The sequence below is a fragment of the Perissodus microlepis genome, chromosome 3 (genome assembly GCF_051167445.1).
Source record: "Perissodus microlepis isolate ML-2025 ecotype Zambia chromosome 3, ASM5116744v1, whole genome shotgun sequence".
Classification (NCBI taxonomy): Eukaryota; Metazoa; Chordata; class Actinopteri; order Cichliformes; family Cichlidae; genus Perissodus; species Perissodus microlepis.
The window spans coordinates 35,562,984-35,590,978 of NC_140463.1; the positions used below are offsets into that span (position 1 = coordinate 35,562,984).

The 27,995-nt window shown below is 40.0% G+C and overlaps 2 protein-coding genes across 2 annotated transcripts; one reads left to right on the top strand and one right to left on the bottom strand.

The window, feature by feature from the left end:
- Positions 1-1,418: 1,418 nt before the first annotated feature.
- On the top strand, positions 1,419-13,410 carry LOC146391358 (uncharacterized). Its single transcript, XM_084924227.1, has 8 exons — positions 1,419-1,572; positions 6,012-6,121; positions 6,677-6,761; positions 7,610-7,805; positions 8,217-9,286; positions 9,414-10,213; positions 11,821-12,027; positions 12,122-13,410. The coding sequence occupies exons 1-8, from the start codon at positions 1,430-1,432 to the stop codon at positions 12,364-12,366; spliced, it is 2,856 nt and encodes a 951-aa protein (XP_084780353.1). The 5' UTR covers positions 1,419-1,429; the 3' UTR covers positions 12,367-13,410.
- LOC146391359 (butyrophilin subfamily 2 member A1-like) lies at positions 13,403-27,994 on the bottom strand. Its single transcript, XM_084922761.1, has 16 exons — positions 27,821-27,994; positions 27,581-27,643; positions 26,867-27,329; positions 24,014-24,117; positions 23,853-23,876; positions 23,409-23,617; positions 18,817-18,973; positions 18,573-18,635; positions 17,969-18,331; positions 17,574-17,867; positions 17,375-17,467; positions 17,217-17,252; positions 17,102-17,116; positions 16,326-16,349; positions 16,173-16,217; positions 13,403-16,077 (listed from the first exon to the last, which is right to left on the bottom strand). The coding sequence occupies exons 1-16, from the start codon at positions 27,822-27,824 to the stop codon at positions 15,464-15,466; spliced, it is 2,571 nt and encodes an 856-aa protein (XP_084778887.1). The 5' UTR covers positions 27,825-27,994; the 3' UTR covers positions 13,403-15,463.
- Between the last annotated feature and the right edge of the window lies 1 nt (position 27,995).

Here is a 27,995-nt window from a genome sequence, read left to right on the forward strand (position 1 = left end):
GGCTCAAAAATAAATAGAAACTGAGTGAAATAGTCAATGCAGAATAAAAGGATTTCCATGATCAGTTTGCCACAGCAGCATTTTGTGTCTTTTTTGGGGTCAGGTCACAGATTCTCAAGAATATCAGACACAATTTCATCCCGAGCTAAAGCAGCGTGAAGAAATATTCCACAACAAGTAAACTGATCCATGCCACCCACCATTTTCATCCTGAAGCTATAACTGGTTTCCACGAGAAACAAAAAAAAAAAAAAAAGCAGGAAGAAAATGACTTTGCGTTTTCACTTAGGGAATTGCATGTAATGATTTTTCACATTTGCGAAGCTACATTTCTTGAAACCTTCCACCTTTTTATCTCAAAAGTGCAAAAGCTGGTTGTTAAAAATACATTCACAAAATCTCCGACTCTTGACAACACCAAACATCAAAACAGTTTTATCAATGCTCACAGCCAATGTTTTCAGATCACACACACAGCGCACAGATGGTAAAAAAGAACCACACAACTGAGTGTAAAAAACAAAACAAGAGAAAAACATGCAGTTAAATCATATATTATCATTATATGATGGTGAATATGTATACAGCAACATTCAGGATTGCTACAAAATGATAAATGATACATGACCTCTTTGTCCTGCTTCATTCATCCATATATGCAAACCAAAGATAAAATTGTTAATAAAGTCTTATGTAACGTGTACTTTATGTCTCATCTGTTTTCTGAAATTTTCTGAAATTGTTAGTTTTTGTGTGAGAAAATGAGTTTCAAAGTATTGTAATCATTTAAGTGGCGTATTAAACATATTAAACATTCACTAGCAGGGGAAACAAGTAAGTCTTTCATTTTTGTAAAAATGTGTTATGTATATGTGTTGTCATTGAGCAAACAAGAACATCACCAGCCAACCCCCCTTATCTCTAAAAAAAACAGCTTTTCGTGCACTCAGAAAACCTGTTTTCATCTTTGTGATAGTCCATTTTGCAGATGGTTATTAAAAATGTTTATTTTGCTTTTCAGCTCAAAAGTTAGGACAATTTTATCAACGTATAATCATTCTGTATATTATACACTAACATTTAGGAGGTTTTCACTGGGATTGAGGGTATGAAAGACTGTAATCTGAGACGTAATGACTAAAGCTGTAAAACAGCCTAGACTTTAAAATGCTCTTCTGTGTTATCCTGAGGTATACGAAATTTAAACGCACTTGGATACGTGTATTTAGCAGTTATAGTTATATTAGTTGTATTTCACTCGTGTCTGCTGCTAGTCTTTATTTCTGTTTTAGGTCTTTGAAAGTTAAACTGTCGCCATATGAAGTAAACATATACATAAATAACGCGTCAATAAAATTAAACTAGCTTCTCGCTCATAGAGGTGAGTGCACCCCATTTTACCAATAGAACCCCAAAGGATGTTGTGCACATGCGCGTTGTGCAATCTACCGGAGCGCGAGAGGTAGGGAAGGCAGTTCTAATGGCGGAGAATGTTCGGTCGCCTTTTGACTACCGGGAGCCACCGACCCTCGACAGCGACGGGGATGGAAGCAAACCGCCGCCTCCACGGGGGTGAGTGAGACCGGCGAGCCTCCGGTTTGTGGCCGCGAGCGATCCTTTTTTCTCAGCGGAGATTTGTGAGCAAAATGCAACGCCGTAGACGCACGCGCCGTGCGCGTCTCTTTAGTTATCATTAGAAGCCCTTTTTTTCGCGTGCATGATTTCAGCGTAATATTGCAGAAAACGGGGAATGGAAAGTGATTTTCGTTCAGCTGCGGGTTGCAGCTGGTGTGCCCGGCGAAGGTGCATCTCTCCCCCATCCAACCCGCTGTGCATTTAAGCGCCATCCTTTTATTTTTTGAGATTTTGACGGGACAGAAGTACTAGCGTTAGCCGTTGGAAGCTAACGGGGCTAGCCGTGGTTTAGCATTCATGTTAGCATGTCCTCAACAGGAGCCGTCAGCTGTGTAACCCAGACTGTCAGTTATATCTCTCCCTCTCCTCGGTAACCTCAGTCATATGATTTCTTAGACTGAACGTATTATTCAATGACAATGTCGTTCAGCTCTCAGCACTTCTCGAGTGCTCAGCTGGTGTAGATCATGACTCGTGGCTTGTGTGGTGTAAGTAAACAAAGTTGCTGACCGCGACCAAAATGCCCCCAAAAACACTTAACTGTCACCGTGCTCAGTGAATTAGGCACGCAGTGTTTTGCTAATCATGCTTCTTTTTTTTTTCTTTTTTTTTTTTTGGTCATTTCCTTTTTACAGACTGACGTGATTGCTTAAAGGGGTGGGGCCATTTTTGATTAATAAGTGTAGTGTTAAGCCTCACAATAGCTGTGCAGTAGATCAGGGTTTGTTAATCCTCTCCAGTGATCACCTCTTCTCTGCATTTTTATTAGTCAGCCACATGATGTAAATCCAGTAGTATTTGAGTAGACTGCATGAGATTATTTTTCCGTTGAATGCAATGATCTATTTGTTTGTGGAACAATAACTTAAACACAAATATGTCCTTATGAAGCTTATATGTTGTCTTATATTAAACTTATATGGACATAATGCAAGAGATTCTCTGGGAAGTAGTTTGGAATTGGTCTCTAGCAGCTTTGACGCCATGCTTTTTTACGTGTGTGGGGGGTTGTTTTTTGTTTTAATACTCTTGGCACCATCTGCAGCACATGTTCACAGAAGTGCTGAGCAGATGGTGGTGCAGAGTCCAGAGGGGTCAGATAATTTCTAAATGGGCGACAACTACCACCGTCAGAACTTCCTGTTTCATTGAGGGTGCTGGCAAAATTGTGCAGAATGAGTTGAGCCCTCTGAAGCTGTAGACCTACAATGTAATCTAATGTTCACAATGTGATTTTTAAAAAATCTGTTAGTTTTCAGTGTAAGGGCATTGCCGTTTTGATTTCACACAAACTAGCAGCAGCCACAAAATAATAGTTACGGTCCACCACCACAGCAAGCTGGGTATTTAAACTTCTAATGTGCATGGTAATTTCTGTAGTCACACTCCCAATGATTGCAAATTGTGTTTATCTTTCACAATCGATTAGTCTTTATCCAAACAATCAACACACTTTACCAGGCTGCCAGCATTTTAAAGGCAAAGTAACCTTTCCTGTAAGAAAAGAAATAATAATAAAAAAGAATAACATTCATAGTTTTTGATTAACGTTCAGACATATAGTCAGTGTTACATCCATCTGCAAATATTATTGTGTGTGTAAATAATTGTATTTTTTTTAAGTCAAAGAGTCAATGTAACTGGGTTCATAGGAAGTGAACAGGTTCTCCATAGGTGAACTCTGTTGATATAAGAGGTTATAAGTTGCTAATGTTTGTGAAATACATTAAAGATTTCTGGCATTTTGTAGTTTAGCAAATCACTAATTATATAGTAGTGTTATTTATAAAGACAGCAGTCAGTACAAACGTTACTGAACATATATGTTGTCCTGTAAAAACAAGTACACCTTTACGCCTTCCACGCCTCCTGAGAACCGAGGAGGCAAGTATCTTATAGTTTAACTCTTTTTGGGAAGTCCTGCCTATCTGAAGTTAAAAGAGGCCACCCGAACAAATGAGATATCATTGGAAAGGCCAGGATGTCCTCCTTTGAGCACAGCAGAACTTTTCAGGGTAGCTCAAATAAGTCAAAAGATATAGACCAACAGAATGGCTCATTTTTTTTTCTACATGATAATTGTAAAAAATGACAGAAAGGGTTCTGGTAGCTCACTGCCCCGGGTGTCTTGAATCTGTACAACATAGTGTTTGATTTTTTTTTTTTTTTTTTTTTTTTATTTATTTATTTATTTTTTTAACCAAAGCTCGTCTATAACTGAAATAGAAGTAGTAGACCTGTTTTATTTAATCTGTAGTAGATAGTGGAGAAACAGGAACTTCTGTCATTTAGTTGTTTATCTATGACTTAACCACTTTGGTGTAGTATGAATGATGATGGGGGTGGAGACTTTATCAATAGGAAAAGCTGGAAAAAAAGATTAAACATTACAGCTAAAAGGTCAAAATCTAAGCACTCCTTCACATTTTCTAAAGCATTCCAGTGGGCCAGATTGGAGTCTGGTCAGTTCTGGCCCTGGGCTTTAACGTTTGACATCCTTGATCTACAGGCCTCAGTTAGCATGTTAAATATTAAAGTTCATGACAGTGAGCAATTTGAAAAAACTGAATAAGTATGGCTTGTTGGAAAAGATTGCCAGGAGGAAGTCTGTTTTCTAAAAGGAACATGTTTACAAAGTTACATCTGAGCAAACCATAAGACTTCTGGAGCGATATCTCTCTTATATCCTTTGGCTAGTTTAGACCAAAGTGCAGATGACCTCTTACCAGCTGTCAGCAGAGTGGTGGAGGGGTGATGATTTGGATTTTCTGTGCAGCCACATAACTGAACAGCTTGTAGTCATTGAGTTAACCATGAGCTCTCTGTATACCAAAGTATTCTTTAGTCAGATGTGAGGCTATCTGTCTGACAGCTAAAGCTTGGCAGAAACTGGGTCGAGCAGCAGGACAGTGATCTCAATCACAGCAGCAAATTTACAACAGAATGACTGAAAAACAAAAGAATTGAGGTGCTGCGATGACCCAGTCAGAGTCCAGACCTCAACAAAACTGAAATACTGAAGCGAGACCTGAGCATAAACAAATGCCTCCAAACCACAATGAACTGAAGCTACGCTGTAAAGAAGGCTGGACCAAAATTCCTGATAAAATCATGGAGAACACAATTCCTTCAAGCTGAGGTGGTTCTTTAAGCTGTTCAATCATGGTGTTGTACTATATTAGAGTTTGTTTGGTTGTTTTTTTTTTTTAAACTACGTCAATCTCAAAATTCAATGCTAGTCATGCCAAACAAATTTAAATATGTTTGGCAGGGTTTAGTACAATTTTCTGTGATACGTGTATGTATTTGTGTTTTTAAAGCATTTGTTAGATCCCAATATCTAAACTTTGGGCATTTGATGAGACAGACTACTGATTCAGTACCAGTGTTGATCTAGTACAATATATTCCTCATTGAGGAGGAGACTGGGGATATTTTAATGTATGTGATGACATCAGGCTTGACTTAAACACCGCATTCCTAACTTTATAAAACAAAATGTAGAAAATTGAATATTTATTAGTAAAAGAATTATCGAAAGCACACATTTTATTTTTATTATCAACCTAATTTATTAGAACTGGTCTCATTTCAGCTCAGCCGTAAAAATTTTACCACATCCTCTTGCCACTTAAAGTCAGACTAGTTTACTCTTTTCCCTGCTGACGCTGTGAGTGCACCTGCTTTCTCACACACACACATATGTCGAGTAGAGCTGAGATATATATTAACATGAAGTTGAGTTGACAACTAAATATTAAGTTACAGTAAATGCAATATAAAAAAAAAATTCCACACAGATGTTGCATCAACATAACGAGAGTGACAGCGAGTCAGAGCGCGAGAGAAAGAGAGGTGCTGACAGGGAAAGTGTTGACATCAGTCGTGCCAGCTCGCTCAGCCACAATTTGTGGTTAAGTTACAAATGATTTTGAACAGAGAGAAAAGCTGTTGGCTGCACCAGCAGCAGACTGTTTCCTGTTAGCTTCCTTCTTTCCTTGTTTGCTCTCCCACTAGCAGGTGGTGCACTGATGCAGATGTGCAGTGTAGTAAATCCATAAAGTCACAGAATTCATTTTTAATAGATCAACCCAACACTGAAGTTTCTAGATCCTGCTCTAGTCTTCATCATATATCCCCCCAAAAAATTTAAAGTCACAAGTTTAAAATGATTTTCTTATCACTTTTTACCACCGTGACCAGTTAAGTAGGTCATCTACGTGAGCATACACCTGTATTGCTTTGCTGCAGGTACACATGATCACTTTGTTTGCTCTGCGATCCATTCCCGTGTTTATACAAAGTCTTTATGTGAGTGTGCTGGGTTTTTTTTGTTTGTTTGTTTTCTAAATGAAGACCTGACTTTGTTTCTACAGCCGTGTGTGTGGGAGGAAAAGGAAGGGAACACCTGTAAAGGTGTGTGACCGAGCATATGTGACAGAAGATGAAGAGGAGGAGAGCATGTCAGAGCACAGCTACAGCCCCGGTAAATGTAAAGACTCACACAATGTGTTTGCCACCTGGTGTTGATGTGTTTTTGTCCACTGATACCTAGGTGAGAGAAAGAAAATGTTACTTTCCAAACCTGTGAAGTGATAACAAGTGTGAGATTTAAAGTGGAGCTATTATGCTAATTTCCAACTCATATTTGTATTCTTGGACTCTGTTAGAGATGACCCAGTATATAACAGCTTGTTTCAGTCTGTTTTCTTTTACTTTAAAGGCAACCTCCATTTACTGCTACTTCTTTTCTTGCTGATTGGATGTCCCTCGATTTTTAGCAGCAAGTGGGTGGGGATTCTGTATCCACAACCAAAGCTATGTAGCTGAGAGGACCTTGTTATGGATAGCCTTTAACGGCATACAGAGCCAAGCATAAAAAAACAAGCTTCAGGGTCGTTGTGAGCTCATGCAGACCTGAAGTTTTGAAACTTTTGCCATGCTTAATAAACAAATTCACCATTTTAACATTGTGTATATATGGGAAAAGGAATATGGAGAAGCATAATGGGTCCTCTTTAAAACATTTACTTTGTCCCAGGTGATGGCCAGTACCCTGAGGGTGCAGAAGACCGCCTCCCTCCACCAGGGAGTCCCTACTACCTGCCTGACCCCACTCAGCTCTGGTAAGTAGGACCCTCACCACTTTGCTCAGATGATCTTTGAGGGGGAAAAAAAGACTCATGTGGAGCTAGCCACACCTGCAAGCTAACGCAGTGTCACAGAAAAGGAAAGTTAATTCTGTAGGCAGAAAGTTTCAATTGAGTTTGTTTTTTCGCTGACGAAAAAGCAAGGCTCCTACATTCATCGACCTCAGAACATTCATATGTGCTTTTCATTGTCATTTTGAAACCACACACATGTAAAGACGTGGAGCCACGTAGGGGTACAGAGGCTTCAGAAAGTCACTGAAATGGAAAAGAGGCAGAGAGCTGCAACTTTCTGGTTCAACTGTAAAGGAAAGTTTCATTATATGAAAGGAAATTGCTAAGTTGGTTAGGCCATTCAGATGGTGATTTTACACCAAAAAAAACCAAACTGCGAGGTTGATGATTTGTAAGTTTTTATGTGCATCCATGCGTTTTGCTTTTTTTGAAATTTCTCACTGAATGATAGTCATGTTCAGGCCTGTGAAGCAAGCAGTGTACCTGTATAAATATAACTGCAGAGAAAAAATAACTAAACTGGCTTTAGCATAAACATGTCACTGATTTTATTAATGCACCACACTCCCAGCAGATACCATATTCATGTTGACGCAGGTTGGTTTTATTGTGGCCTTCTTGTAAAACACTTTCGGTTGATTAACTGGAACAATGGCTAAGACTTGTTGAATTGTTTTGATTTGTTGAAGCCTTTATGTGGACCACTTGTGTATGAGAATGACAGAATCGAAGGTTATTGTTGTTGTGATCAAGTTGAATTGTATCAGTAAACTACATGTTTAAATCAAGTTTGACATCATGTTTTCTAGTGTGCCAGAGTTGGGGGAGGAGGGGGGAAGTGGTGTTCGAGGACCCGTGCTCTTCCACCCTCCGCCAAACTGCCGGATTCGAGAAGTCCACTGCGGAACCCAGGTGCGATTAGTTGTCATAGCGATCCGAGACATCGCCAAAGGGGAGGAGATCACAGTGGACTACAGCCTAACGGACTGGGGCGAGAATGCAATGGTGAGTTACCGACTGATGGAAACGTGACATGTTTGGCGTTATTCTGTATTTGTCTCTGGCATGAAAAGATAAAAGCTCAACAGCGAATGGAGCCTTCTAAGAGTTTTCCTTACAATTGTTCTGTGTCATAGACCCCTGTTGCTATGAGGTGACAGTCCACCAATGCATAATCAAGCTTTAAGCCCTAATGCTAAAAGCTACAGATGGTAGCTGTGTGGGGAATTATTTTCCCGTTCATAAACGTGGCTCTGTGTCCTCAGTAGGATCCAGGAGACTCTCAAATGGGCACTGCAGACAGAATGAAGTTTGAAACGATTGAGAGACACACATGAGGATTTTTTTCTTTTTGTTTTTTTTGTGAACTAAAAAAAAAAAATTACATCTTTTATTTTTTTTAATCTGTCCATTTAGGAGGAAGAGGCTGGCCCCCACCCACTATCGCTCTCTGTTTCTGATTACCTTACCCCCTCGTGGTCATTATCGCCCTCTTCCTCCCCACTCACCCACTCTGAACCCAGTGACTCAGACCGGGAGGAGGATGAAGAGGAGGAAGATGATGACGATGACGACGATGATGAAGAAGAGGAAATGGAAGAGATAAGGGGTCGAATGCTTCGGCGCCGCAAGAAACGCAAGTTGCCTGCGGCGGTCAATTCGAAGAAGAAGAATAATGCGCCCACTTCTTCCAGAGGACCTGGGCGCCCCTGCTCCTCCTTCTCCCGCCCAACACCTGTTGCACCCCCACCTAGATCCCAGCCCGCAGTCAGTTCTCTGACACCCCCAACCACTAACATAAACAATAACATCAACATAAACATCGGCAGTTCTAGTAGTCCCACGGTGAGTCGGCGGCAGCACTGCCCGTACTGCGGCCGGCACTACCGATCCCTGGCACGCCACCTGGAGAAGCACCACGCCAACCAACCGGAAGTCAGAACAGCCATGGAGCTGGCTCACCTCCATACGCACAGCTCTTCAAATGGCAGCGCCTCGCAACCCCACCCCTCTTCATCCTCCACCTCTGCTACTCACAGTCATTCCTTCGCAGTCCCTCAGTCGTCCTCCTCCAACCCAACTCCCCCTTCTCTCTTCCCCAGGGAGAGGGAATCACCTGCCACCCGTTCAAGCACAGGCGCCGTCTCGTTCTCCCTTTCGCTTTCACCAAATGCTTCGGCTCAGCCTGCAGCTGCTAAGAAAGCACCCAGCTTACCACTGCCCAATACAAAACCCCCAGCACCCCCGATGGTGCCCCGGGTAAAGAGTCCGTCACCTCCGCCACTGTCTACCCCCAGAAGGGGCCGGAGGATGAAGAAAGAAAAGCATGAAGAGCAGCAAAAAGTCGAAGTGGAGAGTCCAAGAAATCAAGAGGAGTTAGTTCCACCTCCTACACCGGAGCCGGACATCGATCCAGATGAAGAGTTGGAGCTGAGCGCGGAAGGGGAGGACGATGCACCAGAAGAGAAGAATGGAGAGATTGTAAGGTGCGGTGAATTATTGTCTTTTTTCTGCTCTGCTGTATCTGAGTGTTTTTATGTTTGAGGTTTTTTGAAAGTTGGTTGAGATTCAACTGTTAATTTAAAAGCGTGTTTCTCTTTCTTCCCTTTCCAGCACACACAGACATCACATGTCTCCACTACTCTCCTCCCTTTCTTGCCTGGTCCTGTATCTCCGTCGTCAGCAGCACTCCTCCTTCCTTTCTTTGACTCGTTCTCCTCACTCTGCCGAGGCCTGGCGCCTGCTCTGCCACTCCAGCCTCTCTCTGCTCATCCTCTACAATCGCCACCGAGAATGCGAGGTGGCCAAGCTCACTATCCAGGACTACCGTAACCGCATCACCCCTCAGCCCAACGCCAGCAACAGCTCCCCTTCTGGCATGGAAGCTTTCCTGTCCCCCTTTGAGCGCCAGGTCTTGTGTCATCTCCCACGGGCTGGTGTCTTAGGCAAGCGAGGGCGCATTCAGCCACTAATTCTCCCGCCACACTGCGAATCCTGCCTCGACCTGCTTCTTCGAACCAGCCCCAACGTGGGGGTGGACCCAGAGAGCCCCTACGTCTTCTCCCGGCCCTACCACTCCCCTGCTACCCCACTCCGCGGCACAGACCTCCTGAGAAACCTGGCTCGAGCCAGTGGTGCTAAAAACCCCGGAGCATTAACGGCAACACGAGTGCGGCGACAGGTTGCCATCCTTACCCAGCTGCTACTGCTGGAGGAGGGTGACGGCCAGGGAGGAGCCATCAAACGGCTGGAGGACTTCCTGGAGCACGAGTACCACGTGACCCAGAACTGCTCCACTATCATACGAGACCCAGCACTGATGGGTCGTGTGGGTCGAGTCGTTCTCTATGGAGAGAGGGAGGGAGTGCTTTTCAGAGGGATGAGCCTGCAGCACATCTGCCTCGAGTTGGACGGTAAGGAAACACTTTTTTTTTTTTTTACTTAATTTTTTTTCTATTCAGTAGAAATGATTGAGTGTTTGAGGAGTGTTTGCCCATCAACGGCTATTTAATGCATGAATTTCTGTTTCTCCCTATTAAAACTAGCCTTATGCGATACTACAGCTTCTAGTATCGATCCGATACAGTACCAGTATTACTGATACTTGTACTCTATAAAGGCAGCTTGTGAATGGCAGATCAGTGTTTCATGATTATGACATGAATCATCATCAGTTTGCAAATTCCGAACACATTTTAATGACCACTAAATCATGGTCTTCTAATTTTCCACAATAATTAGTTAACACGATAAAGCTCACCTTTCAGCTTTTCATGTATGTTGAAACTGTGTTTTTTTTTTTTGGAGACCTGGAATGTCTCTGCAGCACTTTGGGTCAACTTCTATTGTTTAATGTTTTCATTTCCACACAATTCAGAGGGTTACATACTGAACATATAAGATAGGAGCAAAACTTTGATTCTTTCATCCTAGTATCAGTACGATGCCAATACCATGGATCAGTCTGCTGTCCTCTTATTAAAACTCTCAGCACTGTCATAGTTGTTCACTTTAATGGAAACAGTTTCAGCCACATGAATGACTTTCAGTAGAATAGAAGATGGTAGTAGTAGGTGGTTTTATTATGCACAGATATCAGTGAAAGCAGTTCAGCTTGTTAATGTGATATCCATGGGATAGTTTAGTCCTGTTTTTACAAATAATGATTAAATGAGAAAAGAAACACGAGTGCCATGTGTGGCCTGAACAGTAATGTCTGAGGAGTATAAATTAGTCTAATATAGACTACAGAATATTTCCAGAAAGATTGGGATTATCTTAGGGGGGCGTTTTTCCTGACTTGCAACATGTCTTTTTTCTTTTTTTAAATTTTTTTAGAAAGTTCAGTGAACCCTAATTTCACCGGTTAAGAGTGCAGCTTTCATGGATTTAAAACAAACTAGTGCAGCTGTATTGCTAGATGGCACTAGAGGTTAATATGAAACTTGGCGGGGGAGGGGGGGTGTTTTTTAAATAAGGGTAAAGATTTGTGAGTGTGTTTGAGTGACTCAGGGAAATGTAGTGTGCTCATTGAATAAAATAAGAGTATCAATGGAACTCCGGCTCATCTTTAAAAAATGAGCATCAGCCAGCTGCTGGTTAGCTTTGCTTTGCATAAAATCAACAGGGAAAACGATTAGCCAGTCATTATGCTATGTTATGCTAAACCAAACACCTGCTGGCTGGCTCATTTTAAAAACTTGAATAATGTAAATTGTAGTTCTAAAAATGCAAAGTAGTTACTGAAATTTCATTTTTAAAATGTATTCAGTTATTTTCATGCAACATTATTTAAATACTGTAGTCTCCAATTTAAACTGCAACACACCCATGAGAGGAAGTTTACAAATCCGAGACCCATTTTAAGCCCTCGAGAAAAAACTTCATCATTTTGTCTGAGAAGAACATTTTACAACTTTGAACTTATTAACATTTGAAGTAACATTAACCGTGTGGTTGAACAGTTTTGCTTGCTAGTACGTTTGGATAACTAACCTCTGTTTGATCTCTTTTCATGCAGTCATGTCTGGCAACTCTGCAGATTCCTTCTCAGAAGATTCTGAGGCAGAGGAAGTGAAAGAGGAAATTAAAGAGAAGACAGAGGTCACGGTGAAAAAGAAGGGACCGGGCCGACCTCCGCGGAAGAAAAAGGCGCCCGTTCCATCACCTGTCGTCAGCCCGTCTTTAGCTAATGCCCATAAGAGAAGAAACATTCCACCTAAATCAGGTAAAATCTGTCATCTTTAGTGCGTGACCTCACAAACATCTGTGTTAATACTTCAGTCATTAAACTGTGTCACTCCTCTGCCTCGGTCACACAGGGAAGCGCGGTGTCCTGAAGCGTCCCTGGTCAGAAGCCGAGCGTGTAGCAGTGGAGACTCACCTGAAGAGAAACCTCATGGAACTGCGGGTCCCCGCGAAGGCGGACTGCGAACGATGCCTCGAACTCTGCCCTCTGTTGGTGAGCAACCAGCGAGACTGGAGGGCGATCAAGTTCTACGTCCACAACCGCATCCAGCTGCTGAAGAAGCAGGGGAGGAGGGAGAGCGCGGCTGCTGTCTGCTAGGGCCGAGCGCAGACGCGGCACAGGACAGATATCATAATGTAAAAACCACCAGCAATCACAATGAAGAGGAAAAACTCTAGATCACTATGGGACGCAGTTTCTCTTTCCCCTTTATTTTATTTTATTTTTTTTACATGGGTGCCGTACTCTGAAGTATAGCTGCATTCCCCGTCTCTGGTCATATGGGAGTAGTGTAATAACAATGAGTAAGCTAAGAAGACAGATGGGTTACTCCAGTTAAAGATGATGAGTGTACTCGGTGTTGCGGATGCCCGGTGTCTATTTTTTTTAAATGTCTTTTCAAGCGGTTGTACAAAAATGTACTTTTGTGTGAATATGCATTGAAACACAACAAATGATTTTTTTTGTATTATTATTTTTTTTTTTTTTTAAATGTCATTTTGCTTTACTAGAAAACAGTGGCAAGCGAGTGAGTGTAACGGAGAGAGAGAGAAGAAACAAGCAACAAAGGTCTGTGACTACAGCAGTTAGTTCGTGGTCTAGCATTTCTTTCCACTGAAGGCTGAAGACCAAACATGAATGTGTAAAGCTTTGGAAGAAGAAACCAGTGGTTCTGATCTTTATAACTAGACTACATGTCATGTGAAAAAAAATGTATGAAACTGTATAGTTTGTGTTTGATACTGACTGACGTTGTTCTCCCAACTCATGGCTCCCACATGAAGAGTGTATTAAAGTATTCTTCAAAATCTCGGACCATGATGCACCTGTGAAGTGTTTTTTGCAAACCTCTGTACCATGATCATAGTCAAACTAGTATGTATCAAGGCACGCCTGAATTTATCGCGTAACATAATTTAAAAAAAATAATTGTATTTCAGAATCAACATATGGTCTTATTCACAATGTAAATACTTACTAATCTATCAAAGTATGCAGTAGTGATTACAAAGTATTGTGTTATTGTGTACATACTGTAAATACTATCTGTACTTATTAAAGTGTATGACATTTTGCTGTGTTTTCGTAAACTGGTTTGTGTAAGCTGAAGACAAAAGAAAAATGAAATGACAAATTTTCTCATCCTGTATCGATTTTGTTTATTTTTTTAAAAAAAAAAAGGCAGTTCTGCAAAATGTCAACATTATCAAACAAAATGCACATCAATCTTTTACATTGTTTTACAAACACAACGAAAAATATCAGAGCTTTACAGTACACAAACAGTATGTTGTCAGTTACACTGCTTTCTCATTAGTATTCAAAATGCATGCTAATTACTGTAATGTTTAATTCAGAGTATTTGAAAGGCTATTCTATTTACATATGCATACCATCAAAACTTGACAACAATACAAAGACCATTACAGTAGTGACCTATCACAAAATTTAAAATGGAAAGTGATCTAACACATCAGTACACCCTCACCCCCACACCAAAAAAGAAACTTAAAAATGGTCATGTGATGCTAACAAATGTTATAGCTACTACACAAGCAACACATGTCCTAATCACAGTATAAATAAAACGAGATGGTGTTATTGGCATACAAATACACTCCGTATACAAAGTAAAACACGCAACATCCAACGTGGCATTGGTTCCACATTAAGACGAGAGGGGTTTGAGAACAACTGTAAAACTAACCAAGCCACAGACACTGTTGCAATCACAGTATCCTACACACTTGGGTATAAGAAGAAGGTACTGAGTGATACTAACTACTATGTACAGATCTGTGGTATTCTCCAGGATCAATTATTGTGCTCTGTGTTACCACAGGGTCAGCTTTATCAACAAGCACAGTAATCATTGCATCACTGAAACACTGTCAGATACTGATGGCTGGATGTGTAGTGTGCTCTGTTTGTATTAATATTTTTGGTAGTATTTTACTATTTTGTAGTATTTTTGGTTTGTAACAGTGATAAACTATCAATGATCAGTTGTTGATAAGCTAACCCTGTGGTATTTGTGTTAGCTTATCAAAAATCATAATTTATGGCACTATCGTCATCATTACGTACAACATTAACCGTTGTTTCACACAAGTTGGAGATGCAAGGCAGTGACCTCACATTCCAGGATTTTATCATTTAGAGAATATCACAAAAGTACGGAGCTTTTATTCCCAGGATGATGATAAGAAAGTTTGCCCTCTTTACCACTGGCAGAAGCACAGTAACACACTGCTAACAGAAATAGTCCATTACCTGTATATAGAATTTTAGAGCAGCCATTGTTTTAGTTTACAAAAAAAAAAAAAAAGGTGTATAAATGCGCCTGTAACACAGGCACTGAGCTCATTTCTCTAAACTTTACACCTGATTGTAAAATATTATGCCAATTTATCAGGGCCTAAGTAACCTGGCTCGGCAATATCTGACAGGCATGTGAACTACAAACCAGCTATAACACTCATGTTATCTGGTTTACTCACCTCATTTAATTTTTCTTTGTATTAGTGTGCATGAATTTATTACTTTTATCTTTCAGATCATTATTTTTTATTTTTGACTCACATTTTTATATATTTTTGTATTCTTGCTCTTAATTCTTGCATTTAACCTTATTTTATTCATACTTGCTTAATGTTTGATTCACTTTTTGGACTTCTCTTCATAATTATTTCAGATTAAAAATTAAAAATAAATTGCACACATTTATGTCTCTTCATTCAGTTTTATCTCAGCTAGAAAATTTGATGATTAAACCTCCACAGCAGCACGCGTTTTGTTTATCATGTTTTGCCTCCACTTGGAATCAAATGTGTTTAAAAGCATAAAGGTTTTCTTTCTTGTTTGCCTGCCCAAAGATGTAATAGAGATATTAATTATCTTTTTTAACCATAAGAAAGTCAAAGGAGCTTGCAAAGAAAAGCGTCTGGACTTCTTTAACCATAAGAAAGAAATTCATAGTTTAAATTATATTTACATAAAATGATGCTGCAGCCATGGAGTTTGAGTTAATATGACCTCCAAATTTTTAAACTGTATAAATAACCTGAACATGAGACAGAATTGATGGATTTAATGTCTCAGTAAGTCAGTATAAAAGTAATGTGAGGTCATTCGATACTTTTCCCATAAAAACAAAGAAAATGTTTCAGCTTGTACAGTTTTCCTTATTACAATATTAAGTTTTATTCTTGTTCTCAACTGATTCTGTACAGTTTCCTTCATCACCTGTCTGACTCTGTACTTCCCTCTGTACTACCTCCATAACTGATGTGTCACCTTTTCCAGGGTTAAATAATGGAAAGATTTCACCTTTGAATGTAGCCGTGAAAGATCCAATTAGTGTTTTCTCTTCTACATTATAAAATGAAAGCTCACCACTGTCACGATCCAAATACACACCGACCGTCTCTGGTCTTGAATGGAAAGGTATTGAAATCTCAGGTTGTGTGCTAAACTGAAAACTATTTGCTCTTTTGGGAGACGAAGACAGAAACCAGAAACCATTAGATGTGTTTGGAAAAGATGTGGATGAATTACTGGGGATTTCAGCTGCACTTGTAACTCCTACCCACCAGGACTGTTTGATCTCTGCGTTTATACTCCTCATAGAAACCTCCCAGTAGTGTTTTCCAGAAGAGAAGCCAGATGTTCCTTTGATAGCTGTGACACAGGTAACCATGTCTCCATCAGGAAAAGACTTTCCAGAAAGATCCTTTGGGTGGGGGTCTCTCACTTTGTTGCCTGCAACCTTGAGGTATGGGTTGTTTCTGTCTTCAAGTTTAACATTTACTGTTGAAAATTGAATCAGAAAGAGTGACAAAAGTCATGAAGGAGAAAAAACTGTGAAAATGTGAGATTGTCAACAAAATGAATGAAGTTATTACCATAATGATTTCTAGCTTCTGAAATGGACGTTGGCTGCACCACTTCTGTGGGGAAATAGAGAATACATGTGTTTATTATATTACATCCTAATGACATAACCTTCATGTGTTACAGTGATTCTAAGAACAAGGACAGCTTTAGTAACATCTTACCTCCTGCTAAAAGTTTTTCAGTCTCTGTAGAGAAATACAACAAATAGTTTATCAGTATTTTTCGTTTTAATGAAAGAATCATTTGAATCAGATTTCTTTGTCATGTCAACACTGTGCAAATGATTACAGAATGCCTTGTGTAGCTTTCCACAGTGATACTGATGGGTCAGTGTGGGATACTGCAATCCTATAACTTTTGCAATGTAGGAGGTGTATCTGATATCTCCATGTTGGTGTTGTTCCTGCATCATCATAACAATGTGGGTCAAGGATCAAATTGCAACCAACCAATTACAATATTGTGATTTCAATTTTTGCAGTGTGGAGGAAAAGAATAAACTGTCTTTGCTTAGATAAAACTCTCTTCTGAAAGACATGATAAGTATTTTAAGTGTTTTACTTATTATTTTTTTCAGTATAACAAATATATTGTCAGGTTAGCTTTGCTGTTAGCCAAATTTAGGCTACTCCTGTTGGTTTCCTAGTGACAGTTTCTTTTAAAGCATCAGCTAACTTCTTGACTAATACTAACGAAATGCTCAGACAATATGATTGGAGACTTGCAATATTGATCCTGGACCGACATTATGATGATGATGTAAGCACAACACCAGCATGGGGATAACAAATCACAGAGAGAAGTAGGATCCAGGTTGTGTCAGAGGCTGACTTTGCTCCATCTTCAAGCAAATGCATCATCCTTTTATCCCGTTATTACACATTTAACAAAACCACAGCTGATGTGAAAAAGGATTTGTTCAGTGTGACGTTCTTACCACTTAAGCCGTTCCCTGAAACACAAAATATTCATGTCAGGATTCATTTTCTGCCCGGACACATATTTATATAACCGAGAACATTAATTTGAACTTGTCGTGTGCTCTTTCTTACCATCAATTTGGTCTCTTCCTGATTGGGCGTTCCTCACTAAAACACAAAACAAACATTTCAGGATTTAATTTCAGACAGTGAACACTTTCATATGACAGTGGATAACTTTGATGTTTTTTAAAGATATTATATAAATGTATTATGTATGTGTTAGGTACCTTTCTTTCTGTAGTACATCACTCCCAATGCAGCCAACACTAATGCGACTACAAGAAGTCCTCCGAAGGCCACCCACCCACCTGGCGAGGACTCTAAACAAAATACACGAAATCTTGTATTTTAGCTTTTCGCTATATTTACAATGAAAAACAAATAAAGATAATATAACTATTACACACATACAAAAATTCTCTTTACCAGGTTTAGCAGTGTTATGAAGAGTTCCCAGGCTCACTTTGGCCTCCTTTACCTCTTGATCAGAGAGACCCACTGAGCAGGAAGGCTCAGAGGTGGAGGAAAGAAGAAGCCAACTGTGGACTAAAAAAAGTCCAGAAGACAGATTTCTGTACACCAGACTTTGAGGTTTCACATCTTGCTTCTTGTCTGACCAGCGCAGCACAGGCTGTGGATACCAGCCTTCAGATTCACAGCTCACATTCACCTTGTCATCTTCTCCCAAAACTACTGATAGAAAAGGAGGACTTCCCGAAGCTAGATAAAGGGTCCGAGGAGGAAGATGAAGAACATTTTAATGCGATGGTTTAGAGCAAAGCTTTTAACATCATATACATTTCCACCCCTAAGTCACTCACCTGTCACGATTAGATTAACAGGTGCACTGTCATAACCCTGGCTGCTGCTGACATAACAAAAAAAATCTCCTGCATCCTCAGTTGTGACGTTCAGCAGCTTCAGGCTCGCATCGCCTGAATTCAGCCCGCCTGACGCTGCATCCTTGAGTCCAAATGAGACTCGGCCAACGTAGGCAGGTTCTTGATATTTGAACTTTTTTGACTGGTAGTGCATTACAGGGCTGTCAAAGCGATTAGTACGGTACCAGCGTACCTCCAGCTCCTCTGCATTTTGCTGTGGACTGAGCCAGCACGGCAATGTGACCTGATGGCCACGAGTCACAGTGACAGGAGACGTGGTGGTAACCACAAAGTTGGTTGAAGCTGTAAGATAAATAACGTTGGCATCATTTATCTTTTACAGTGGCAGAGTGGAAAAGATGGTTAAACACAGAAAGATAAATCTTATTATAACTAAGTCAATCAAGTTTTCAGGTTTAGCAAGAGAAGTAACAATAACATGGCTAAACTTGAAAAAATCAGAAACATTAAAGGTATGAGCAGAATCAGACACTGAGATTGTGTGTGTGTGTGTGTGTGTGTGTGTTACTAATCAGAGACTTACTGGGAGCAGCAGTGCAGGAAGATATAAACAGCGTCAGGAGACACAGACCTGTCACCCGTCGATCTGTAAAAAGGGAGGTGACGGAAAATTGTAAGGAGACGTTATAATTTCCTCCCCATAACTCAAATCTAGTAACGCTTAAGAAAACATGCGTTTAATGTTGACGGCAGAAAAAAAGGGCCGAGGGCTAGTTCACGATTAGCATGCTGCTAAACGACAAGAGAAGTGATCAGTGTCGACCTACCCATCGTGTTTCTGTAGCTCCACCGAGAAATCTCTGTCACACAGTCAGAGATGTGCAGCTTCAAGAGAGGGACGAGAAAAACGTGAAATCCAGGAGTCCGGGTTGTCCTTTCTTTCTCTGCAGTTTCTCCGCCGACCTCGATAGCTTGCTGCTTGTATTACTCTTACTTTCACTTTCATTTTCGTCAGAGAGGGCGGAGAGACGAGGATATGAACTCTGAAACAACTTTTATTATATCGATCTCAGGATGTCTGTAAGTACAGCGTCTCCCGTTTGGGCCAATCTCAGCGAAACTTTGCGCGAACATCGCCACACATACAGTCATGATTATAATCTATATGATTTTTTAAAAATACTTAATGTGAATCTAAAATGTTTTCAACTTCAGTGTAACGCTACTCTCCATTTGCGTTTGTTTCACGTGACACGCTCAACGTAGGTTGCCCGTATGTAACTTAACGGTCACCGTAGTTTGTATCGGCCACGTGATTTTGTTTCATGCATCGCTACGAATGACTGCAGACTTTGAAAAAGAGCCGCAGACTGGGTCGATGACGTGCAGCTCTGTGCCCTACAGATGTAGCTACGTACAGACTAAACTGGCTCATACCACTTTTTATGTCCGATACCGATATCATAAATTTGGATATCTGCCGATACTGATATGAATCTGATATAGTGTGTTTTTTAATCAATAAAACAGTTTTTTATGTCTTGCTGCATTTTGTATAAGTACATACTCAAGTTTTAAAAAACAAAACTCCAAAGCTATTCTATTATACCCGTATGCAAAAATACATTGCACCCAAAATATTTAAAGCTCACAAATACTGTTCTTTTTATTTAAACTTTTGGTAGAACTTTAAATCTAAGTATTTTAAGAAATATTCAAAAAGTAATTCAAAATGCAATTCTATGCATATTTAAAAAACTCTTTAGTTCTGGAAAAAAAAAAGAAGTGCAGTATCAGCACAAAAATAATGTTTATATTCAACAACTTAAAAAAATAACAACACGTTGTAGAATGGACCCTTTTATACTTAAAGCTGAACATAAATTGACACCCAGACTGGAAAGCAGTGCAAATAAATGCAAACATGGCTTCATGACACTCATACTTTATCAAGATGGAAGCTGTTTCTATCACATTTAACCTGAGACTGAATTTTGCGTAATTTCTACACACAGCTTAACACAAGTATCAAAAACTTATTTTTCATAGTTTCTTTTTTTAAAACATGAAACGGTTTCGTCTGCAACACTGCTTTTTCCAAAGAAAGACTTGAGTCTATCCATTGAACGGTCAGATTTAATAATGACAACGCACAGACGTTTGAGCTCCATATATCGGTTGTAAAGCTTAATGCAGGAATGCTTTAAAAACATTCACAGATGAACTTGCACACTTGCTTCACATTTCTGGGATAGGTTGCTCGGAGATTAAATGCCGGTTTGGCAGCATGTAGCGAGGCTCCAAATGCTTTCAGTGTGAAGCAACTCCAGACTGCTGACAGGTCTTGCGAAACCAGCGAGATAGGATCGATAAATTGTTTCTATCCTCTGTTCGGTATGTAGCCCTCTGAATTTTGTCAAATAAATGTTGGGCTTTTCTTTGTTGTTGTTTTTATTTATTAAAAAGTCAAAATGTCTGAACGTTTTGTCTGTTTTATTTATAGCCTATAGCACATTTAAACAGCAGAAGTTCACGGACAGTGTTTCAGAGACAGACATTTACATTCCGGGTCTCCAAAAGTCTGTTTCGAAATCAAGGAATTAGCTGAAAGGTGTGTTTTGTTGTGTTAAATAAAAAAATTTAGTAGTCGTTTAAATGTGTTCAGAGTTTGAAAATTGATGATTCATCTCATAAGTTATTATGACACACGGATCTCCCCTACATAAACTGGTGTTTATTAGCTAAAAGTATCAGTATCGTTATTGGTATCGGCAATGATAGACCACTGAAACACATCGTAATATAAGAAAAAGGAATGCAACCGTATGTACTAGATTTTCCATGAGACAGAAATGCTGCTGAAATAAGTGAAAAATCTTTGAGTTTGACTCTTTGGTCTTAAATTTTAAGAAATGTGTAAAATTACAGGAAAAGATTCTGGTAGCTCGCTCCGCAGACTGTCCTCTAACTATACGTTTGCGTTAATTAATATAAATAAACAAAACCCAAAAACAGACATTTCTGCAGAAAGTTGTTTAAAAAACTGTTTTGTTGTTTATTACTTAATTACTGGGGTATAATATTAATGGGAACTGGGGAGGTTTTTATCAGCTCAAAAGACAGATTTATTAAAATACATTTAAAAGTAAAAAGTTTAAAGTCATCCAATGAGGTGGATTGGAGTCTTTGCCTGGCCGATTCTGGCCCATGGGCCTTATGTTTGACACCCATGTTTTAATTACTCTGCCTAGCCTTCGAGGCTTTCTGATGTAAATGATCTTTCAACCTGTCACAGGTGACATGCAGCGCTGATTCCTAGCAGTGTTTTAGAAATCAGCTGTGATTGTTCGCAGTGTAGTGCCATTTATTTGCACCTTTGGTTTGGTGAGTCTCAAATTACAGCTGGGATATTAGTAGAATATTTGATTGGTGCTGTCTGGGAATATATATTTTGCATCTAAAATACAGTTGGGGTAGAAGCAGAAATGAATATAACATAGAAATACTTACAGAAAATGCAAATACTGCCAGATGCTGAAAAGAAGACAATGTGAAACAGACTTTGAAGCAAACTCAAATCAGACAGTTTAAAAGTTTAACTTTTTTATTGACTGTGGCAGAGTTCACATAGGGGGTGATATCAACATGGAGAGTTCCCGAAGCCTGAGCAGGCTATGTGTAACTCTGTTAGAAAAATAATGACATTCATCATTGATATTTCAATCAGTTTTACGTGGCGGCCCAGTCCCGACAGCAGGAACGGCAACAGTAGGAGACAACATGTGTGATTGGCAGCAGGACAGAGGTATACCTCTGCCTGCATTGGTGAGTAGTGTCTCCACTGTCGTTCACCAGGTGCAGTCGGTTTGGGAGAGGGTCGCCATGGCTATAAGCCAGGGCCGCTTCCGGGACGATTGTTCTGGCCCCTATTTGTTTATTTACAGGGCGGTGACGCGAGGGGAGCCACGGTGGTATAGAGCGACGGACGCCAGTGCAGAATGCATGATGAGCCCAGTGAAGGGATGAGAGGGGGGGACAGAGGCTCCTCCCCGTCAGCCTGGGACAAGGCTGGAATGGACCCCGCTCCGCAAGAGGAATGTCTGTCCAGCTCATGAACACCTATCAAACATTCGTCCTGGGTTGTCAGATGTTACATCGGGGAACCGGGTGGGATTTTAGTGCATGCAGAGAGGGTTTGTTTATTCCTGGGGGATTTTAGTATATTGATAACATTTTATTGTTTACTTTACGAAAAAAAAAAACATTTTTTTTTAATTAGTGCTCCCTGGCCTGGGAATAAACTGTTTTCGATCAGACCTGCATTATCATTGTGCCCTGGGTTTCTGACACTCTTGCTCCCCCCATTGTATCTAAAGAACCATCCTCCTTAGTAAGACATTCTGGTGTAACTGCTTTAGAGTCTGCATTACATATATAGTGGACAAAGGAGCTTTAAGATGGAACTGCCAGGTAAGAGGAACAGAGAAAGACCCAAGAGAGATTTGTCGATGAAGTGAGGAAGAAAAGACACCTTTGAATAAAATCAAGAAAAGCCTCCACAGCAGCACACATGTTGTTTACCACATTTTGCCTCCACTTGGAATCAAATGTGTTAAAGGCATAAAGGTTTTCTTACTTGTTTGCCTGCCCTAAGACTTAATAGAGATAGTAATTAACTTTTTAACCATAATAAAGAAATTCATAGTTTAAATTATATTTACATAAAATGATGCTGCAGCCATGAAGTCTGAGTTAATATGACCTCCAAATTTTCAGCTTTACCTTAAACTGTATAAATAACCTGAACATGAGACAGAATTGATGGATTTAATGTCTCAGTAAGTCAGTATAAAAGTAATGTGAGGTCATTCGATACTTTTCCCATAAAAACAAAGAAAATGTTTCAGCTTGTACAGTTTTCCTTACTTACAATATTAAGTTCCAGTCTTGTTCTCAACTGATTCTGCACAGTTTCCTTCATCACCTGTTTGACTCTGTACTTCCCTGTGTACTACCTCCATAACTGATGCGTCACCTTTTCCAGGGTTAAATAATGGAAAGATTTCACCTTTGAATGTAGCTGTGAAATCAGAATCAGAATACTTTGTTGATTCCTGGGGGAAATTATTTAAGAAATTATTTAAAATTATTATTAATTTTAAATAATTTTCCTTAAAATTATTTAAAGATCCAATTAGTGTTTTCTCTTCTACATTATAAAATGAAAGCTCACCACTGTCACGATCCAAATACACACCGACCGTCTCTGGTCTTGAATGGAAAGGTATTAAAATCTCAGGTTGTGTGCTAAACTGAAAACTATTTGCTCTTTTGGGAGATGAAGACAGAAACCATTAGATGTGTTTGGAAAAGATGTGGATGAATTATTGGGGATTTCAGCTGCACTTGTAACTCCTACCCACCAGGACTGTTTGATGACTTGCTCTATGTATGTATTCCTCATAGAAACCTCCCAGTAGTGTTTTCCAGAAGAGAAGCCAGATGTTCCTTTGACAGCTGTGACACAGGTAACCATGTCTCCATCAGGAAATTCTATCTGGACCTCTCTCACTCTGTTGCCTTTAACAATGAGGTATGGGTTGTTTCTGTCCTCAAGTTTAACATTTACTGTTGAAAATTGAATCAGAAAGAGTGACAAAAGTCATGAAAGAGAAAAAAAACTGAAAATGTGAGATTGTCAACAAAATGAAGTTATTACTATAATGATTTCTAGCTTCTGAAAGACACCCATCTTCTGTAGGGAAATAGAGAATACATGTGTTTATTATATTACGTCCTAATGCCATAACCTTCATGTGTTACAGTGATTCTAAGAACAAGGACAGCTTTAGTAACATCTTACCTCCTGCTAAAAGTTTTTCAGTCTCTGTAGAGAAATACAACAAATAGTTTATCAGTATTTTTCGTTTTAATGAAAGAATCATTTGAATCAGATTTCTTTGTCATGTCAACACTGTGCAAATGATTACAGAATGTCTTGTGTAGCTTTCCACAGTGTGTCACGGTCTGCGGAGACAGGCCGTGTGGTGGTGTGTGTGATGGACCCAGGTGCGTACACAAGTGAGTAGACGGGAGTGAACTTAACAGAAAGCGAGCCTTTATTATGGCTGAAGACAAAGTGTACAAACAAAGCAGGGATAGCGTGACTAAACGAGACTATAACTAAACTGGGGAAAACTAGTACTGTGACAAACTAAGAAGACTCAGAGACTATGGCGATAACTGCAAAGACTGACCGTGAAAACATGGAGGTGGGAACACAGACTGAATGAAACACAGAGACTAAATACATATAAGGGATGATCAAGGGAAGTGGAAACACATGAGGGGGAACAGCTGATACACATGAACCTAATGACAGGACAGGGAAAGTGAAACTACATACACTGACATTAGACACAGACTTTCAAAGTAAAACAGGAAACATGGGGATTAGACGTGACCTGAACTGAACATAACTACACAGACATGACGCGTGACAGGTAGACGCACGGACCAGGGAGCCTGAATACAGGAGGAGATGACATAAACAACTAAGAAACAAAGGACTAAACAGCAACCTCGAAATTAACTAGATGAACTAAACTAGGGCACAAATGAATACCAAAATATATAAGAACTCAAACACTGGGTCACAGACCCAGCCCATGACACATTGATACTGATGGGTCATTGTGGGATACTGGGATCCTATAACTTTTGTAATGTAGGAGGTGTATCTGATATCTCCATGTTGGTGTTGTTCCTGCATCATCATAAAACTCTAGGTCCAGGATCAAGATTGCAACCAACCAATTACAATGTTGTGATGTCCATTTTTGTAGTGTGGGGGAAAAGAATAAACTTTCTTTGTGTAGCGAGTGAAAGCCACTGAGTAACCGCTAAGGGCCTCTACACTACTTGTGCAAACATTCAGGCCCAAAGCTCTTACAGGAACGAGCCCAGAATAAACAGGACAAGAGTATCAATATCAGTCAGATATGTTAAAATTTATTATTTTAAAAGAACACAAAGGGTTTGCAAAAGGCCTAAAACATCAAAATGGGAAAGGTCACTAACGACCACAAGATAGTCTTGGTGCAACCTGCCAGCAATGCAGCTATCACCTGAGGGCTTGCTTTACCCCGGTGGTCCCAGATGCTCGTTGCTTTAAAAGAAACAAATCCACCCCAAATAAATACGAGCCCAACAGAACACTTATCGCATGCACTAAGTGTTTTAGTTCAGGCAATAATCGGTGGCACTAAAATCACTCTTAATAAAACTTATTCACTGCAAATCCACACAGAGCACCTCTAAAAAGACCTACTTCCCCTAAGGTAAGAGCCCAGCTCAGGGATTGCACATTGCCCGACTAATATTGCACCAGCCCAGTAGAAATAAAAACAAACCCGGCATAAAAAACAGTTTTAAAAGGTGACCCTACTAAAACCAAAAACGCAACAAAAAGGAGAAGGAGGAAAAACAGTGACAAATTCACATGTGCAGCCTGCCCTGCAGGAGGCAATACAATATAAATTACATTATAGTGCATAAATATACTTTTTTTTAAATGTCAAATATATTAAGTTAACATACCTCCAGCAGACAACTGTGTTTGCTGCACACCTGGCTTATCTTGGCTTATCTTCTAAAATCACTACTAAAAACATAAAATACAATAAACATCAAATACATTTCAACAAATTTTAAAAAAAACACTAAAAGAAAAACAGCCTGTACCTCGAACCTCTGCTGTAGAGGTTTAAAACAACCGTTTGTGTAGCAGACAATTAAAACTTCTCAGGCTCTTCACCTACTCACACAACCATTGTTCACAGCCGCTCATCAGTGGAAATGAAGAGCACTTGCTGCTACTTCCTCTTTTATACCCTCCATTGGGTCCCCTGGGTCCTAAAGCCTTCCCCATTACATTTGTTTAGATAAAACTCTCTTCTGAAAGACATATTATGTATTTTGAGTGTTTTATTTATTAATTTTTTCTGTATAACAAATATATTATCAGGTTAGCTTTGCTGTTAGCAAAATTTACAGGGTTTTTTTAAGCATCAGCTAACTTCTTGGCTAATGCTAATGAAGTGTTCAGACAATATGATTGGAGAGTTGCGATATTGATCCTGGACCGACATTATGATGATGATGTAGGCACAACACCAGCATGGGGATATCAACTCATGTGGAGAAGTAGGATCCAGGTTGTGTCAGAGGCTGACTTTGCTCCATCTTCAAGCAAATGCATCATCTTTTTATTCTGTTATTCCACATATAACAAAACCACAGCTGATGTGAAAAAGGATTTGTTCAGTGTGACGTTCTTACCACTTAAGCTGTTCCCTGAAACACAAAATATTCATGTCAGGATTCATTTTCTGCCCGGACACATATTTATATAACCGAGAACATTAATTTGAACTTGTCGTGTGCTCTTTCTTACCATCAATTTGGTCTCTTCCTGATTGGGCGTTCCTCACTAAAACACAAAACAAACATATCAGGATTTAATTTCAGACAGTGAACACTTTCATATGACAGTGGATAACTTTAAAGTGTTATCTATTTAAAGATATTATATAAATGTATTATGTATGTGTTAGGTACCTTTCTTTCTGTAGTACATCACTCCCAATGCAGCCAACACTAATGCGGCTACAAGAAGTCCTCCGAAGGCCACCCACCCACCTGGCGAGGACTCTGACTCTAAACAAAAAGCAAGAAATCTGTTTTTTTAGCTTTTACTATATTTACAATGAAAAACAACAGCACAGGCTGTGGATACCAGCCTTCAGATTCACAGCTCACATTCACCTTGTCATCTTCTCCCCACGCTACTGATAGAAAAGGAGGACTTCCCGAAGCTAGGTAAAGTGTCCGAGGAGGAAGATGAAGAACATTTTAATGCGACGGTTTAGAGCAAAGCTTTTAACATCATATACATTTCCACCCCTAAGTGACTCACCTGTCACGACTAGATTAACAGGTGATCTGTCATAACCCTGGTTGCTGCTGACCAAACAACTGTAATCTCCTGCATCCTCAATTGTGACGTTCAGCAGCTTCAGGCTCACATCGCCTGAATTCAGCCCGCCTGACGCTGCATCCTTGAGTCCAAATGAGACTCGGCCAACGTAGGCAGGTTCTTGATATTTGAACTTTTTTGACTGGTAGTGCATTACAGGGCTGTCAAAGCGATTAGTACGGTACCAGCGTACCTCCAGGTCCTCTGCATTTTGCTGTGGACTGAGCCAGCATGGCAATGTGACCTCCCGGCCACGAGTCCCAGTGACAGGAGACGTGGTGGTAACCACAAAGTTGGTTGAAGCTGTAAGATAAATAACGCTGGCATCATTTATCTTTTACACTGGCAGAGTGGAAAAGATGGTTAAACACAGAAAGATAAATCTTATTATAACTAAGTCAATTTTTGGTATCAGCAAAGTTTCGAGGTTTAGCAAAAGAAGTAACGACAACATGTGGCTGAATGTGAAGAAATCAGAAACATTAAAGGTACAAGCAGAATGAAACACTGAGATTGATGATAAATAGCAGAATGAACGTGTGTGTGTGACTTACTGGGAGCAGCAGTCCAGGAAGATATAAACAGCGTCAGGAGACACAGACCTGTCACCCGTCGATCTGTAAAAAGGGAGGTGACGGAAAATTGTAAGGAGACGTTGTCATTTCTTCGCCATAACTCAAATCCAGCAACGCTTAAGAAACCAAAGTTTGATGTTGACGGCAGAAAGAGGGCCGAGGGTTAGTTGACAATTACCATGCTGCTGAAAACAAGACAAGTGATCGTTGTCGACCTACACATCGTGTTTCTGTTGCTCCACGGAGAAATCTCTGTCACATAGTGTGAGATAGTGAGGACTCACTTGACCGCAGTGGGACGAGATAAAACAACAACCCAAGGAGTCCACTTTGTCTTTTCTTTCTCTGCAATTTCTTCCCCGAGCTCGATAGCTTGCTGCTTTCTAGTCAGTTA

Bases quoted from the DNA above. Each gene is read 5' to 3' on its own strand.
- LOC146391358 (XM_084924227.1), top strand. From the start codon at position 1,430: ATGCGCGTTGTGCAATCTACCGGAGCGCGAGAGGTAGGGAAGGCAGTT. The intron at 6,762-7,609 runs GTAAGTAGGACC...CATGTTTTCTAG, and splicing joins CCTGACCCCACTCAGCTCTG to TGTGCCAGAGTTGGGGGAGG. The intron at 12,028-12,121 runs GTAAAATCTGTC...TCGGTCACACAG, and splicing joins AAACATTCCACCTAAATCAG to GGAAGCGCGGTGTCCTGAAG.
- LOC146391359 (XM_084922761.1), bottom strand. The intron at 23,877-24,013 runs GTGACACACTGT...ATTTCTCTACAG, and splicing joins ACGGCCTGTCTCCGCAGACC to AGACTGAAAAACTTTTAGCA. The intron at 23,618-23,852 runs GTAAGATGTTAC...AATTTTCAACAG, and splicing joins TGAAAAACTTTTAGCAGGAG to TAAATGTTAAACTTGAGGAC.